The 17,650-nt window shown below is 38.3% G+C and overlaps 1 protein-coding gene across 10 annotated transcripts in view; it reads right to left on the bottom strand.

Moving 5' to 3' along the window:
* RUFY3 (RUN and FYVE domain containing 3) overlaps nt 1–17,650 on the bottom strand; it is a 92,777-nt gene that overhangs the window by 40,586 nt on the left and 34,541 nt on the right. For 5 of the 10 annotated variants that reach the window (XM_070372485.1, XM_070372486.1, XM_070372488.1 and 2 more), the window contains exon 2: nt 13,931–13,984. The exons of the other annotated variants lie outside the window; for them this stretch is intronic. In XM_070372485.1, coding sequence (XP_070228586.1) covers nt 13,931–13,984 — 54 coding nt within the window. The remainder of the gene's footprint in view (nt 1–13,930; nt 13,985–17,650) is intronic. 10 annotated transcript variants of the gene reach the window in all.

The raw sequence follows: 17,650 nt of genomic DNA, 5'->3' as shown, positions 1-17,650 counted from the left end.
CATCCATTTTATGGAATCGAATGTAAATTTTATATATATTTAAAGCTAAGATAGTGAAAGTGAGAGTTGATCAGTTGTGTCCAACTCTTTGCAACCCCATGGACTGTAACCCACCAAGCTGTCCATGGAATTCTCCAGGCAAGAATACTGGAGTGGGTAGTCATTTCCTTGTCCAGGGGGTTGGTGGCTCAGATGGTAAAGACAGTAGATATGATATTAATGTAGGATTTCAGGCAAGTTCTAAGTCCAATACGATTTCCTCGGCCATTGGATGTATTCTTCAGAAAAGTTTAATATCTATTACCCATGCCTATTACATAACGTTGTACTGAGGTTGGCAGACCAATGCAATTAGAGAAGACAAAGAAACATATAACCTGTAAAACCGTGGATCATGTATTATTGCTCTCAAACAATCTAATGTTACACCCAGAAAATCGAACTAAAATTTTTACAGAAACATAATAATTCACAGAGGTACCAGAGCACAAAATTAATATATAGAAACCACTAGATGCCACTAGAAACCACTAAAGGATGAGACTTTTAAGTTCAGTCTTAAAAGATAAAGAGAAATTAGGCAAGGAAGGGTTAGGAGGAGAGCCATGAAAGGAGCAGAAATGAAGTACAGCTAGGGTGAAGGCACAGAAATACGGAAGAACATAGCATGTGGAAGAAACCAAAATTGAAGAAAATGCAGTAAGTTTATGATACATATAAGTAAGACCTGTGAGATGAGACAAGGAAAATAGGTAAGGGAGAGATGCTAAGGGCTCTGTTCAAGGAACATAGATTTTACCTTAAAGCCAGCAAAGATTTTGATGTGAGGTGTAATGTCACAGATTTGAATTTTAGAGAAGCTGTTCTAGCAGCCTTGTAGAAGATGGATCAGAAGGGACTCAGAGCTCAAGAGCAAGTAAGGTTTACTGCAAAAGCTGAGGAGAGAAATTATGATCAGGGTTGGAACTAGAGCAGTGGGTGCTGTGTGGAGAAGAGGGAGTTGGCTTTGAGAGACTTCTAGAGGTAGAATGACTGAATTTCACGACTTGATGACCACATGGATTGAAAGAAGAAAGAGAAGGAATGGAGAGCAACCTCTGTGTTTCTAATTTTGGTGATTATCTGGTTGTTTCTAGATTTGGATGGTGGTACAAACAGTCTTGATGGGAAACACAGCAGGAGCAGTGGACTAAAGAAACCCTGTAGAAACGACTGTAGTTATAATAACTATATTGGTTTTCAAATCAAGGTCCTTTTAAGAGCATATGGGTCTTGACTACACCTCTTTAAGGCTGCTAATTTCCATATGAGGAAGTTTTCATAAATTTTACAGTCATGTGCTCATCGAGTCAATAGCAGTGAAAAAAATGGACCCAAAGTCACGTCGCTAAGTGACATTTAGCCACACTATTCTGCAAACCAATCATCTCTCCAAGATCCTATTTTACCTCCTTATAGTGCAATGATGGGTTTCCCAGGTGGCTCAGCTGGTAAAGAATCCACCTGCAGTGCGGGAGATCTGCGTTCGATTGCTGGGTTGGGAAGATACCCTGGAGAAGGGGACGGCTACCCACTCTAGTATTCTGGCCTGGAGAATTCCATGGACTGTAGAGTCCATAGAGTCACAAAAAGCTGGACACGACTGAGTGACCTTCACTTTCACTTTCATAATGCAATGATGAATGCACATATGGAGAAATACTGAAATGTTTTATTAATAACTGAAGGAAAGTAAATTATATTTAACACTATGTTAATATTAAGTATGCTACATCATACCCAATTCTTGGTAAAGTGGGAATGATTCATATGTAGTACAACAATAACTTTTATCTTAAATGTGAAACAGAACAGTTGTCATAGAGAAATTTCCCAATGATACCTAAAAGCATTAATATGAGACTTAAAATGACCAACTAACAGAAAGATATTGAAAGGAAAGCTTACTTGAAGTTCAAAATGACTGAAGACCAATAATTCCTAAATAAAGCTATTTTGGACTTCTGTTGTAACAGTTCTTAAGAGTATAAAATTAAGTATAAAATGAATTTCCCATTACAGTGAAAGAAATTACTGAACGTACTAAAAATACCTTGTAATAAAACACCATTTAACTAATTTGATGACAAATTTATACAAAAGAATTATGAATTTTTATTCAATCTTCATCTAAAAATAATCAATATGGAAGATAGTATGGAGATTCCTTAAAAAACTAGGAATAAAACCACCATATGACCCAGCAATCCCACTCATAGGTATATACCTTAAGGAAACTTTTTCAAAATTGAAAAAGACACATGTATCCCATTGTTTTTTGCAACACTATTTACAATAGCTAGAACATGGAAGCAATCTAGACGTCCCATCGACAGATGAATGGATAAAGAAGTTGTGGTACATATACACAATGGAATATTACTCAGCCATAAAAAGGAATGCATCTGAGTCAGTTCTGATGAGGTGGATGAACCTAGAACCTATTATACAGAATGAAATGAGTCAGAGAAAGATAAAATACTGTATTCTAATACATATATACAGAATCTAGAAAAATGGTACTGAAGAATTTATTTATAGGGCAGCAATGGAAAAAATGGAAAAAGAGACATAGAGGATAGACTTATGGACATGGGTAGAGAGGTGGAGAGGGTGAGATGTATGAAGAGTAACATGGAAACTTGCATTACCATATGTAAAATAGCCAACGGGAATTTGCTGTATGGCTCAGGAAACTCAAACAGGGGCTCTTTATTAATCCAGAGGAGTGGGATGGGGTGGGAGATGGGAGAGAGGTTCAAAAGGGAGGGGATGTATCTATGGCTGATTCATGTTGAGGTTTGACAGAAAACAAAATCCTGTAAAGCAATTATCTTTCAATTAAAAAATATAGGGCCCTTAGATTATCTATGTATCTATATCTGTTTCTATTCTCCTTAATGTCATTTGAGATATCAAATAAGCTTCTACTCAAGAGTAATAAAGAAGAAATTCACTTAAGTAATATTTTCCCTGGGTTGAAATCCGTTAAAGGAGTTAAGAAAATTTAACTAGAGGGACTTCCCTGGTGGTCCAGTGGTTAAGACTGCATGCTTCCATGTTGTCAGTTTACCTGCCTGAAATATTTTCAGACCTAGTTTTGACAGTTTCTACATTACGTTAAAATGAATTTTTTTTTTTTTTCTCCAAAAACTCCATGCTTCCATTCCTGGGGACATGGGTTCAGTCCCTGGTTGGGGAACTAGGATCCCACATGCTGTGCAGTAGGGCCAAAAAATAAATAAATAAAATAAATTTAACCATAAATTTATTTATCCTGATTGCTACCTTTTCTTAGTAATAGCATACTCAAAGATATATTTTGCTATTTACCCTGATTGTTACCTTTGCTTAGTAATAGCATACTCAAAGATATTTTTGCTAAAATCAAGCCTTATCAGCAGAAAGACTATATCCACCCAATAGCCTTACTCTATTTGACCTGAATCATCTGTGCTAATTAGCTTGTTATATGATGCCAGGCAGGGAATCTTACTTCTTTGAGGCCTGTTTCCTCAACTGTAAAATTAGTTGTTCAGTAATTTTTTTAAAAGAGACATCACATACCTGTATCACTCATAATTAATCACAGCACTAATTCTCAAGCAGGGGGCACACTAATATGCCTGGAATGGGGAGAAACAACATGGTTTGAAAAACCCCACTAACAACTCTGATACCAAATGACCTAGATTCTTACCACTCCAAGTGTGGTCCTAGAACAGCAACATTGGCATTGCCTGGAAGCGAAATGGGAAAACTTGCCCTCCAGCGTTACAACTGAATCAGATTCTGCACTTCAACCAAAACCTAAACCAATCGGTATACGCATTGATGTTTGTGAAGCAGTGAACTGGTGCTTCTAGCTCCAGCATGTCCTAATTCCATGATTTCATAGATAGATTCGTCAAGGGCAATCAATAAATACATTTATCAGTAGAAAGCCCTAAGGAGAAAAGAATAGTAAAGATTAGAGTAGAAATCAATAGCAAATAAAACTACTGAGAAAAATCAATGAAACTCAAAGTTGACTCTGAAAAGATCAGTAACACTGACAAATGGATAGACTGCCCAACAGAAACAGAATTACTAAAATGAGAAATGAAGAGGACACACTACTATTGACCTCACAGAAACAAAAAGGATTGTATGGACAGTTGTATGCCAACATATTAGATAACCTAGATAAAAAGGACAATTTTTAAGAAAGATAAACTACCAAAACTGGCTCAAGAAGAAACAGAAAATCTGAATAGAACTATAGTAAGTAAAGATATTAAATTCATAATAAAAAGCACATCCCATAAAGAAGAGGCCAAAACCAGATTGTTTCACTACTGAAATTTACCAGACATTTAAAGAATTAATGCCAATTTTTCACAAACATTACATGAAATGTCCAGAAGAGGCAAATCTATAGAAACAGGAAGTAGGTTAGTATAGTTGTCAGGAACTGGAAGGAAGGGTGAATAGGGAGTGAATGCTGATGGGTACAGAGTTTCTTTGTAAGGTGATGAAAATATTCTGGGATTAGACAGTGGTGATGAAGCCACAACTTTGTGAATATACTAACAACCACTGAACTGTACAGTTTAAAGTGGTAACCCTTAATGATATGTGAGTTATACCTCAATAAAGCTTTAATTTAAAAAAAAAATTAAAACTTGAGACATAATAAAATATAGCATATGGATCCTGATTTTAAAAAACTGACAAGCACTTTGAAAATGGGCTGAATAGTACATACTATTAGGAAATTTTTGTTAATTTTGTTAGGTATAGTACTGAATATTTACAGGTAATAAGCCAATGTTTAGAGTTTGCTTTAAAATACTCTAGAAAAATGTGGGGGTGATAGATGAAATAAGATCAGCATACAGTGATAATAATTGAAGCTGAGTGATGGAAAAGTTAAGAGTTTCTTATGTTACTCTCTCTACTTTATGTACTTGGAAAATTCCACAATTAAAAATGGTTTCTGCTTTCTCTTGCTTCAGGTCATGGTTTACCTGCTAGACTCCAGTAAGAATTCAGTGCTGTTTTCTTCTTCCCTGAACATAACCAAAAAAACCCCTTTTGACTGCCATTAGCATTGAAATGAATGAGTTTTTCTGGATATTTAGTATTCCAAAGCCACTCACCGGTATACTCTTACTCATTTTTAGTCAGGTATTGTGAAATAAAGCGATCAATCAATCAATCTCTCTCTGTCCCCACCTCCTAATACAGAGCTCTTAAAATCTTAATAACTTCCCAAGTGATAAGAGCCATAGGAGCATCTTTTGTTATATTCTGTTTCTTTCTAGTTCCTGAAATAGCTCCACATCAAAGGTAAAAGGAGTACCTTTGTTATTCCTAACAACTTCCTCTCAATCAGAGTTTATGCTAGTGAGGTGAATTTTAGAAGGCCTCCGAACCGAGATGGGGGGTGGGGGTGTTGGGGGGGCTGGTGGCCAGGGGAAACCAGTGGTGCGATAAGTTGGGACTTTCAGCCATCACTTCCCACCTACAAATCCAGGGAGGGGAGGGGGCGGGAGACTGGAGAGTGCAATCATAAGAGTAGCAGTAGTAGTCGCTCAGTTGTGTCTCAGTCGTGTCTGACTGTGCGACCCCACAGACTGTGGCCCACCAGACTCCTCTGTTGATGGGATTCTCCAGGCAAGAATACTGGAGTGGGTCATCATTCCCTTCTCCAGAGGATCTTCCTGACCCAGGGATTGAACCTGGGTCTCCTGCATTGCAGGCAGATTCTTTACCACCTGAGCTACAAGGAACCAGGTTTTAATCAATGATTAAATCATAATCATTTGAGGCCTACATACTGAGGCTCCATAAAAACCATAATGGAAAGGTTCAGAGAGCTTCTGAACATACTGAGGTGATGGGAGGGTGATGTGCCCCGAGAAGGTATGGAAGTTTTGTGCTCCTATGCATCTCTTTCATCTGGCTGTTCTTGAGTTGTGTTCTGTTAGAACCCACCTGTAATCTAGCAAGTAAACTCTTCCTGAGTTGTGTGAACTGGTCTAGCAAATTATAAAACTTGAGGAGGGGGTCATGAAAACCTCTAACTTCGAGCTGGTGGATCAGAGCATGGGTGACAACTTAGACTTGTGATCTGCGTTGAAAGTCAAGGGGCGTCTTGTGGAGCCTGTGTTAACCCCAGAGAGACAGAGTCCGAATTGAAGTGATGTTGGAGAACTGGTGGGTGTGAGAAAAAGAAAAAACCCACATTCAGAGTCAGAACACTGTGAGCAATAGAGGAAAACACTGCTTTCTTTTAGGTAACCATTTCTAATTTTTAAAAGATGTTCATTTCTAATCCAGCTTGTCCAAGAGTTCCCTAGGAAATCACACTGATCTCCTCTTCACTGGGCTCCCAATAGGATACTGTAATCAAGTTTAGTTTCGACAAGTTTCCCAGGCTTCTTCAAGTACCTTTACCTGAAGAATTCCTTCCACACCACTGAAGAATACCCAGATTATTTCTGGGAACATCTAGAAGTTGGGACAATTGTCAATCTTCTTTGTTTTGATGCAACATAAGAAATTTAGGTGTTAAGTACAAATTTAAGAGTTCCCTGGTCTGCTCAATTTATTCCACAGAAATAATTTAAGTATTAGGGGGCACATTGTGACTTAGAACAGTTAGATCTCTGATCTAGAAGAGTTAGAGCTGTCTTTCTCACATCCCCTGAGTGATGCTGGGGAAATTTCTCATGTCTTTTTATCTAACTTGTAAGATACGGAGAGAGGACAATCCTTCTGGGACTTCCTGCACTACTGTAAGTCTTCATGGGTTGTATCAAGACTGCCAGGCCCTGATTGCTCTATTACCCAGGCCACTTCCTGGGGTTGCTTCTGCAACTGATCATTGTGAGACATGATGAGGCTTTACTGCTGCTTCCTATAAAAGCATCTGTTCCCCAAACTCAGTGTTCCTCAGCTGCAACATAGAAACACCATGCACACAGCATCTTCCTGATGCTCCCAGGTGCAACTCTGATGCAAGAGGAACTGATACTAATGTGCTGATGCTCAGGCTGCCCACTGTGTTGTGGATAATAACGTTTTTCATCGTGTCCTTTACCAGTATCCAAGAAACAGTAATAGGATGGTTTTTTAGTTTGTAAGCAGAGTAAATCCCAACCTTGACAAAATACAGGCATAATCTCTACCCTTAATTTAACTTCCTGGAATACTGTATACTCATGCTCCAAATGAGACAATACCAAATCAATATGAAGATAAAAGCATGATAACTGCAGTACAGGATTTGAGGCAGAACCTAAATATGAACTCACAGACAACATGGAAGAAAGTATTCCACGTGGTGGGAATGGGTATGTGAAATGAGGTGAGGGAGATAAGAACACAGTGGGGAGCACTCTCTTCTTGGTGGGGAGGATTAGAAAACAGGAAGGGTAGAGTTAAATGACAGGTCTGTAACACTAGACCTGAATATCCAGGAAGCAGGCAGTGGGAACCCACTGTGGGTTCTGAGCAGGGAAGTCATATGATTAAAACACTGTTTGAGGATGACTGCGTGCGTGCTAAGTCACTTGTTGTGTCTGACTCTTTGCGACCCTACGGACTGTAGCCCACCAGCCTCTGTCCATGGGATTTTCCAGGCAAAAATACTGGAGTGGGTTGCCATGCCCTCCTCCAGGGGATCTTCCCAACCCAGGCACCAAACTCGCATCGTTTACATCTCTTGCATTGGTAGGCAGGTTCTTTACCGTTAGCATCACCTGGGAAGCTCCTTAAAAGGATTATGCACAGTAAATTTGAATAATTTGGGGGAGAGGATCAAAATGGCTTAACTTGAAGAATCGTACCTGTTAAGGAAACAGGAGTGAAGAATAACCTAACATTTTCACCCTGTGAGCCTGGAATACTGTGCTAAAAATGGAAATGAAAAACACTGAATAACTGTTTTGGAAGTAAGGGGTTTAAAAAAAAAAGGACCCAATGATGTGGAAGCATTCTATAATAATTTTTATCACACAGTTATAAATACGAACTAAAGTTTGGGGTTGGATAATTACTAGCAAAGGGATAATGGGTGCAATGATTAGAAATAAGATGTTTTCATCAGAGGACATGGTCTAAAGCAAAATAGAAGGATGCAAGATCACTGGCTCAGCCTTTAAAGGGTGCTGGAACAGAACGCAACATACTGGCAATGCTGGAAGAGCTCTTTTGCTTATATCTTGGTAGCAAGAGCTAAAATGGATATATAACAGAGAGGCAGTACAGGAAACTGGACTATCAAACTAAAGTTCACAACTCCTTAGTGGGGTATAAAAAATCGATTTATTATAGTATGTCTCATATACTAAGGTTATGTGTTGTTTTAAGAAACTTTTGTAGAAATCAATGATGTGTGTGTGGAGTTCTGATGAAAAGTATTTTTGAGAGTCAACTAGGTTTGAACTTTGGTATAGTGGGTGACACAGCTCTGAAACTAGTTTGCTGGCATTTGAACTTCCCTTAGCTGTGTAACCCTAAGCAAGTTTCTTTTTTCCTTTCTTTTTTTTTGGCACTTAACCATTTTGAGATAATTGTAGCTTCATAAGCAGTTGTAAGACATAATAGAGAGATACTGTGTACACTTAACCTAGTTCTCCCAAAGGTAAGATTTTGCAAAAGTAGAGTAACTTATGACCAGGATGTGACATTGAACTGTGTCACAAGGATCCCTCATTTTGACTTTTTATAGCCACAAGCATTTCCCTCCTGCCTCCTACCCTGTTATAACCCATGGCAACTACTAATCTATTTTCCATTTCTGTAGTGCTGTCATTTCAAGAATGTTATATAAATGGAATCAAACAATATGTAACTTTTAAAATTGGCTTTATTTTTTTGTTTTCACTCAGCATAATTCTTGAGGGATCCATCCAGGTTATCAATAGTTTGTTCCTTTTTATTGCTGAGTAGTATTACACTGTGAAAGTTTCTTAACTCTGCAGGCCTTACTTCTTTTATCCATAAGATGATGATAGGGTTCTGAAGATTAAACAAGCTCATGGGTGTTAAATATTTAGAAATGCTTAGGCTGTACTAAGAATAAAAAATTGTTAGCTTTCAAAAGTATTATGGTCCTCCATAGATAAATTACACAATTTTATTTAATTTAAAATAAGTCTTCAGAGACTGCCCTGGTGGTTCAGTAGTTAAGAATTTGCCTGTTAATGCAGGGGCTGCTGCTGCCACGTCGCTTCAGTCGTGTCCGACTCTGTGTGACCCCATAGACGGCAGCCCACCAGACTCCCCCGTCCCTGGGATTCTCCAGGGAAGAACACTGGAGCGGGTTGCCATTTCCTTCTTCAATGCATGAAAGGAAAAGTGAAAGTGAAGTTGCTCAGTCCTGTCGGACTCTTTTCGACCCCATGGACTGCAGCCTACCAGGTTCCTCTGTCCATGGGATTTTCCAGGTGAGAGTACTGGAGTGGGTTGCCATTGCCTTCTCCTCCAATGCAGGGGATTTGTGTTCAATCCCTGGTCCAGGAAGATACCACATGCCCCGGAGCAACTAAGCCCATGTGACACAAGTACTGACCCCATGTGCCCTAGAGACTGTGCTCCACAAGAGCAGCCACTGCAATGAGAAACCCAAGCACCGCAAGCAAAAGAGTAGTCCCTGCTCACAGCAACTAGAGAAATAACACAGCAATAAAGACCTAGTGCAGCCAAAACTAACTAAATAAAAATTAAAAAAAAAAAACCTTCATTGAACATATGTGTGATACAGTACTGAAGGTGAAGGTGAAGGTGAAGTTGCTCAGTCCTGTCCGACTCTTTGCGACACCATGGACTATAGCCTACCAGGCTTCTCCGTCCATGGGATTTTCCAGGCAAGAGTGCTGGAGTGGATTGCCATTTCCTTCTCCAGGGGATCTTCCCGACCCAGGAAATGAACCCGGGTCTCCCGCATTGCAGGCAGACGCTTTACCGTCTGAGCCTCCGGGGAAGCCCGATACAGTACTAGATGCTAAAACAAATCTCTTAGATATATTCCTTCCATTTTTCAAGATGACGGACATCAAGTCTTAACTCATGAAATACATCAAGGGACCAGTAAGCCATCTTGATCAGGTATTATTTCACATAAGTATATTATTTCCCTAATTCAAATAACATCCCAGCCACTCCAGTGCTCAAAGAGATGAGTAATCTGGGTAACTGCAAATATACAGAATCTGTTTAAAAGGTTTGTAATAAGTACAGATAGGAATTCAGTGTTTAGTGAGAACTAAAGAGGGTAAACCATGTGCTTTTATTATTTCATTTAGTCTTCATAATCTTTTAGTGAGTTTCAAAACTTTTCAACCTGAATTAATAGCACATATGAGATGATATGTAAGATAATTGACCAATGTTGTAAACATGATACAATTCTGTCCTAAGAAGACATTTCATATTCTACCAGACGTAAGTTATAGACATGTTGACTGTAAAACCAACCATCACTGTAAGAAATCAGTTCACCGGAAAAACCTTCAATCTTGCCAAAATCAAAACAAAACACAAGAAAAATCAAACACCAAAATGAATAGTTAAATCTGTGACCTCCTAGAGTTTGGTATTTTAAAAAGCAGTTTTTCAGGAAAATGGAAGCTAGTGTTAACACTTTGCCTATTAAAAAGCCACCTCTTTTGACACAGCCATAATAACTGATAAGAAATATAATTAAAACAGCTCAGCAGTGAAGGGTCTCCTGAAAAGATCTGAGCCTACATACATCAGTAGCTTTCTCCAGGTCTGACTGCAGGCTCCTCTCCCGACCCTGAGCTGCTATGGTTGTTATGTGTTGGTAATACTCCATAGTGAAAGTCAAAGTGTTAGTCACTCGGTTGGGTCCGACTCTTTGCGGCTGCGTGGACTGTAGCCTGCCAGGCTCCTCTGTCCATGGGATTCTCCAGGCAAGAATACTGGAGTGGGTTACCACGCCCTCCTCCAGGGGATCTTCCCGACCCAAGGACTGAACCAGCGTCTCCTGCATTGCAGGCAGATTCTTTACCATCTGAGCCATCAGGGAAGCCTGACTCATAAATTCCAGTATTTCATATAACTGAAATGAGACACAAGATGCAGAAAATTCTATACAAACCCAAGGATGCAATGACTCAAAAGAGTTAACAAGTAAAGCCATTTTCCTTCCTTGACTCTGATTTTCTTTTTTAAGCTGTATTGCAGTAAGACTTTCCTGTAAATAGGTTCTTGGCTAACATTACCATATTCCACTTTACTGGTAGGGATCATCAAAGTAATACAACTCACATCTTCTTACATGCACCCTTATATTCATAGCAGCATTATTCACAATAACCAAGAAATGGAAGCAACATAAGTGTCCAACAACAGAGCAATGAATAAATAAGATGTGGTACATATATACAATGGAATATTACTAAGCCATAAAACAGAATGAAATAATGTTCTTTGCAGCTATAAAAAAAAAGCACAAAATAATGCTATTTGGTTTCAACTAGAGATTATCACACTAAGTCAATCAGAAAAACAAATACCATGTGACATCACTTATTATTTGTGGAACCTAAAATATGACACAAAGTAACCTATTTATGAAACAGAAACAGAATCAGGGACACTGAAAACAAACTGGTGGTTGCCAAAGGGGAGGGCCCTGGTGGAGGGATGGAGTGGGCGTCTGCGATCAGCAGATGCAAACTGGCATGCATAGAATGGATAAACAACAAGGTCCTCCTGTGTAGCACAGGAAACTATATTCAGATTCCTGTGATAAACCATAATTGAAAAGAATATGAAAAAGAATATGTGTGTGTGTGGGTATGGCTTCCCATACCCACACATATACATGTATGGGCTTCCCTGGTGGCTCAGATGGTAAAGCGTCTGCCTACAACACAGGAGACCCGGGTTCGATCCCTGGGTCAGGAAGATCCCCTGGAGAAGAAAATGGCAACCCACTCCAGTGTTCTTCCCTGGAGAATCCCATGGATGGAGGAGCCTGGTGGGCTACAGTCCATGGGGTCGCAAAGAGTCGGACGCAATTGAGCAACTTCACTTTCACTTTATATGTATAACTGAGTCACTTTGCCATACAGCAGTAATTAATACAATATAGTTCAGTTATACTTTAAAAAAAATTCATATCTTGGTTTTTTTTCCCTTTCTGATTTCCCCTCTAATGATTCACAAAAATTTCATCAAAAAAGAAATGAAAAAGAGGAGGCTGACTCACACAGTAGGCTTGATCTTACAGCAGTAATTCATATCAAAGAAACAGAATTTTGCCAAGACTAAGTCATAGAGAAGAAGTCTATTAAGAAGGACACGGATTTGTTGGCCTTTATGTATGAAGTCTATTAAAGGAATCAAAACCTTAAACCTGTTTAGTGTCTGGTAAATAATAATCATAATCAAAATGGCAGCTAACATAGCAGACAGTACTCACGCAATGAATCAACACGGCTCTCTTTTTTTCCTCGTCTAGAAACTCTCAGGACTAGATAATACTGATCTGTTTTTTTCTTTAGAATACATATAGCTAATTATATTAAAAGTAAAACCTAAGACAGAATAAAAAGATAGTTTGATTCTAGGAAATGGCATGAAACTCAGGATAACTGACTCACTGAAAGTAAAGTGCTGAAGAAGAAACTATTGGGCATCAATGGAGAGAGAAACTGACTGATATTTTTGTTCAGTGTGACCAAATCTACCAAGGACAATACTGTCCCAAGCTGATATGAGTACCAAGAATTTTAAGACGATCTCTGCTCTCAAGGATTTTACACTTTAGCTATGAATGCAAACACACAAGAAGGAGAGAACAAGAAAAAACCTTAAGCTCCAGGTTCTGCAGGACTTGAGTTTATGGATAAATGAACTGTGTCAAAGCTGTCAGGGAGTGCTTCCGTAGAGTTCTCATGAAGAGACTGGGGGTGCGGAGCTGGGGGCGGGGAGAAGGGGAGTGAATGTTCTGGTTGGGATGTCACGGGAACAAGGCAGGAGAGGAGGTTGAGTGCAGCTCATGCAGTCAGTGGAAAGGCCAGTGTGGGCAGAGCGGTGGGTGGTCGTGCGCTAAGAGAATGTACACTGAAGCTGGGGAGCTTTCAGTTGCCCAGCCAAAGTGGAAGTAAAATGATATAGTGAAGTGGAGCCAGACTTCAATTTTTCTTATAAAAAGTGTAGATCACCTTGAGCTCCTTAAAGTAAGGTACCGATTATGGAAGAAATAATTACTGGTTTGGGAGCCTTCATGCATTAAAATGTATGTTCTACTTGTCAAAGAAATTCCACCAGAAAGGAATGCTATAAGATGACTAAGCTCAAGGTGCTTACTCTGATGGAAATCTACAAATCAGAGCAACATTCCAGACCAAATACTTGATGTTCCTGGGGTCTGTTTTTAAACTGTTTGTGGAATTCAAAGAAATAGGTATATATATATATATACACATACACATACACACACACACATACACACACACATGTATATATACATTTTTAAATGAATGATATAAAAACATTTACATTTTCCTAAGAAACAAATGAAAAGACAGACAGAAAAAATTGATACAATCTTGAAATAAAGTCCCCTTTGAACATGTCATTTAACAAATATCCTGAAGGAACAGCATAAACATATATTAATGCCACTTTACTTGGAACCATAAAGATTTTAAATGCAAGACTCTGAAAACCCTACTCCTGTATGAAGCACCTGCATGGACAATCTGGCAAACAAGCTTACTGCTCCAGCTACTGTCAATGGGAAATAAAACCTAAAGTAGACACTTCCTCTTATGGAAAACGATCAAAAGGTGGTTAGAAAATTAAAAGAAAGAAAAAGAAAGAAAGAAAAAAAAAAAAGGCTGAAAGATGCTGGTGTGGCACGCACCTTCTGTATCATCGCGCATTTGCTCCACCAAATCTGTCAAATCCTCCCAAGAGTCTTTGCAAACGGCAAAAAGAAAGGAAAAGAAAGATAAAATGTCATGCAAGCCAAGAAAGAAAAGTGTTATCAAAAACAAGGTATCAAAAGGGGTAACTGAAAGGGGGATTCCTAGAACTCTTTGGGTGTAACCAGGAGATTAGCAGTGAAAAGTGCTGGGGACGTACCCAAGGAGCCATGCGACACTAACCAAGCAGATATATCAACTATGACTGTTAAACATGTCTCAAAGCTAAGATTAACAATTTCAAAGCTTCTCATCAGAGGAGAGAAAGATGTACATCCCATAAAAAGTAACCGATTTTTTTTCCCACCGAAAATCAAGATTTGCATTCTTTAATATTTATTTTGACCTTCTGTGAAGCTAAAACACATGTGGAGTGTTTTTTAGACTCAGGCCAAATATTATGATGGAAATCTAGTGACTTTTCTTAAAATAAATGGTGGCTTAGACAGTAAAAATAAAGAACAATCTATACTTGTCCCAAGCCCTCCACCCCGATGGTTCTATTTCCTCAAAACAAAAATAAAGGAAAAATTGCTGTTAAAAATAAATCACTTATAATTCAATAAAGATAAGACGTTGACTCAATTTAATGTATAGTACTCTTTCCTCTTACTATAAATTCAACGTTTTTTAAAATTAAATTTGATTAGCACATAGTTGCTTTACAATGTTGTGTTAGTTTCAACTGTACAGCAGAGTGCATCAGCTATCTGTATACACAGCCTCTTTTTTGGATTTCCTTCCCCACTATAAATTCAATACTCTTGTATACAGAATATTCCATGTGAGGCAAAAGGACAAGAATGTCAAGATTTCAAATATAAACGATACTTCATTATAGTTTCTTCTAACAGTGTCTTAAGCTGTAAGATCATTATCTGTTCTATAAAATTTGAGAACCTACAGAAATTAAAAAAAAAATGGATTAGCTTCATCCTTCAGAAACTGAAACCATTACACACAACTGCAACATTCATACTTAAACTCACAAAATCATGTGAATTTTATATGTATAAATACTTAGCAAATAAATGTAAGTTCTCAGAGGATAAAGCACAGCAAAAATAAGAAAGTGAGCAAAGAATATTTTGCCCATGATAAGCCCTCTTTCTTAAAAAATTTATCATGGAAGTCAGCGTTGGATCTGAAGCAATAACTTGAAACAACCATCTAGAAAAAGAATTTATCATTTGTCCTTTTCTCACAAGTTTATTAAATTATCACTGTAATTAAACTGGTTAACTTTGGTTCTCATGTGGCATAGTGATTTTCAAGCGGCGTGTAAGGGTACATTCCAGTGTCAAATATATGGTCAGTTATCCTGTAAAAATGTACCAAAAAAACCAAAAATATATAAAATTTAAATTTAAATTCAGAAAACAGGGAAGCAGATGGGGATCTAGTAAGGTGACATGTGATTAAAATGGAACGAAAACTACATATAAAAATATTATTGTTAGGTCAGACCCAAAGATAGCTAATATAAAAAGCAAGCAAGTATCTCTATTCTATTACATTTGTATTGTATTTCCATTAATGACTTTGCCCGGGCTCACATCCCAGCTCCACCCCTCACTGCCTGTTATGACCTTGGTGAAGAGACTTCATCTCTTTTTCCTGAGTCTCCTCATCTATAAAACACAGACAAGAACAGTATCTATCTTCAGAACTGTTGCAATGAGTAAAAGAATAAACATCAGTCCAAAATCTTTTATCTGGTTATTTTCTGGCCAAATGAACTTTGAAATTCAGAATTTTATTTTTTTAGAAAGGTGAAATGGCAATACTGAGGCCAACAAACACGCAGAAGTAGCACGGCCTGGGGCAGTGTCACAAGCAAGCACATTAGTATTTCTGCAGGAAATGAATGGATATTCAAATTAAACAGAATCAATAAAGACTATAAATAGCCTCAAGTAAATTTAGGTCATATTTCAGCACCAAATAAGTTCAGGCAAACTTATGAAAAACGCTTTCAGAGCTTTTACTGGATTTTATGATTGTGGATCTGTACGTGTTGAATACTCAGAAAGTGTCTCATACAGAAAAAGCACTATTCTATTATTTTACAATGAATTTGTGTTAAAATACATCATATACAGACATCTTTGCATATATGATTTTCAAGTATAATCCTCTGAAAATATAATGTGCCACAGATTTATATTGTGTAGGCTTATAGATTTGTAAGAACCTATTTTTCTAATAATCATGATATTTTTCTATATAGACTTGGACTATTCTTATTTTAGCCTGCATTTCTTTAACCAAAAACTACATTTGTCACCTAATAAAAGTCTATCTTATTAAGAAGAATATAAAGAACCTCCAAGATCTATGCAAAGAAGAGCTCAGGAAAGTGAATTTCTAGGTAGAAATGGGTGGTGGGTACAAGGGGTCTCTCTGACTTTCCCTTGGCACGTCTCATCTAGAGCACTTTTCTGCTCCATCCAGACTTACTCTGTTTTGTTTCTAAAACAACACTTAAAATCATGAGTGCCAGAGTGATAGAATCAGTTTAAAAGAGACAGCCCTGCTCCCTGGAAGGTAACAGGTATGTGTTCTCTTTTTAAAGTTGTTCCCCACTTTACCTTGGCATGCTCAGAATTGTACTGTAATAAAGAATGCATACCACAATATTCTTTTATAACCCCCAAAGAAGAATTTATAAAAGATTTCTTTAAAAAATTGTGCCCTCTGGAATATGTTCAACTTGTTAAAACAACAACAACAAAAGCATCTAATATATGAATCAAAGAGGTGGGAGGCAGCAGAGCCAACTCCTGTCTCTTTCCCAGAACATTTCCTTTTTTGAGGAGTAGCAGTTTGTTGCCTCGAGTATGTTTCACCTGATCTAAAAAGCTATATTACCTTGAATTTTTGTCATAATACATATTCACAGATTGCAAAGAAGAGTAATATAGAGCCTCACTGGTTGATACAGAAGATAAGGTCTGGATTAAATTTTGCTCTCGATAAAGCATAGTTCAGAGCTGTGGAGATCAGAATTGTGCCAGACGTGCACTCTAAATGTCGAGTGGTAAACGGCTGCTTCCAAAGTTACGCTGGCTACTCAGTTCTCACTCAGAACACTGACTCACAAGGAAAGGGGTATGGATTGTCACAGGGTTGCTGCCATGAGACCAACGCAACATCAGGACCACCACTCCACTTGAAACACTTGGATTAAATGGCTAAAAATGCTGCTCCTAACAGACTCTATCACCTTATTTTTAAGATCCATTTGAATGAAGATATACTTTAAGTCAAGAGACAAGAGACAGGCTGCAACTGTACAAAGGCCCTGAATTTTCAAGGAAGCATAGCTTATTTCCTGGCTAAACGAGCAGACTAATTCACTTGAATTAAATATTTAATTTAGTCATACTGTAAGACAGTTGCTCTTATGGTACATGGTAACTCAATGATGATGCAGTGTGTCTGGGGAAAGAGGCCCTGGCTTTGATGTTGGCTACTCCTTTTCTCTCTCAACGATGGAGCGGGCGGGGTAGGGCTGCAGCTCCCTCCCTCCTGAGAAGCGCTGGAATAGCCACAAAGTGCCTCTCCACTGTTTATGTACCCATGCTTGTGAGATCTCTCTTCTTGACATATTCTCTCTTCAGTATTATTACTATGGAGTCTGTAGTATAGACAACTGA

Source organism: Bos mutus, chromosome 6 (assembly GCF_027580195.1).
Source record: "Bos mutus isolate GX-2022 chromosome 6, NWIPB_WYAK_1.1, whole genome shotgun sequence".
Taxonomy (NCBI): Eukaryota; Metazoa; Chordata; class Mammalia; order Artiodactyla; family Bovidae; genus Bos; species Bos mutus.
This window is presented reverse-complemented; position numbering and strand designations above follow the sequence as displayed.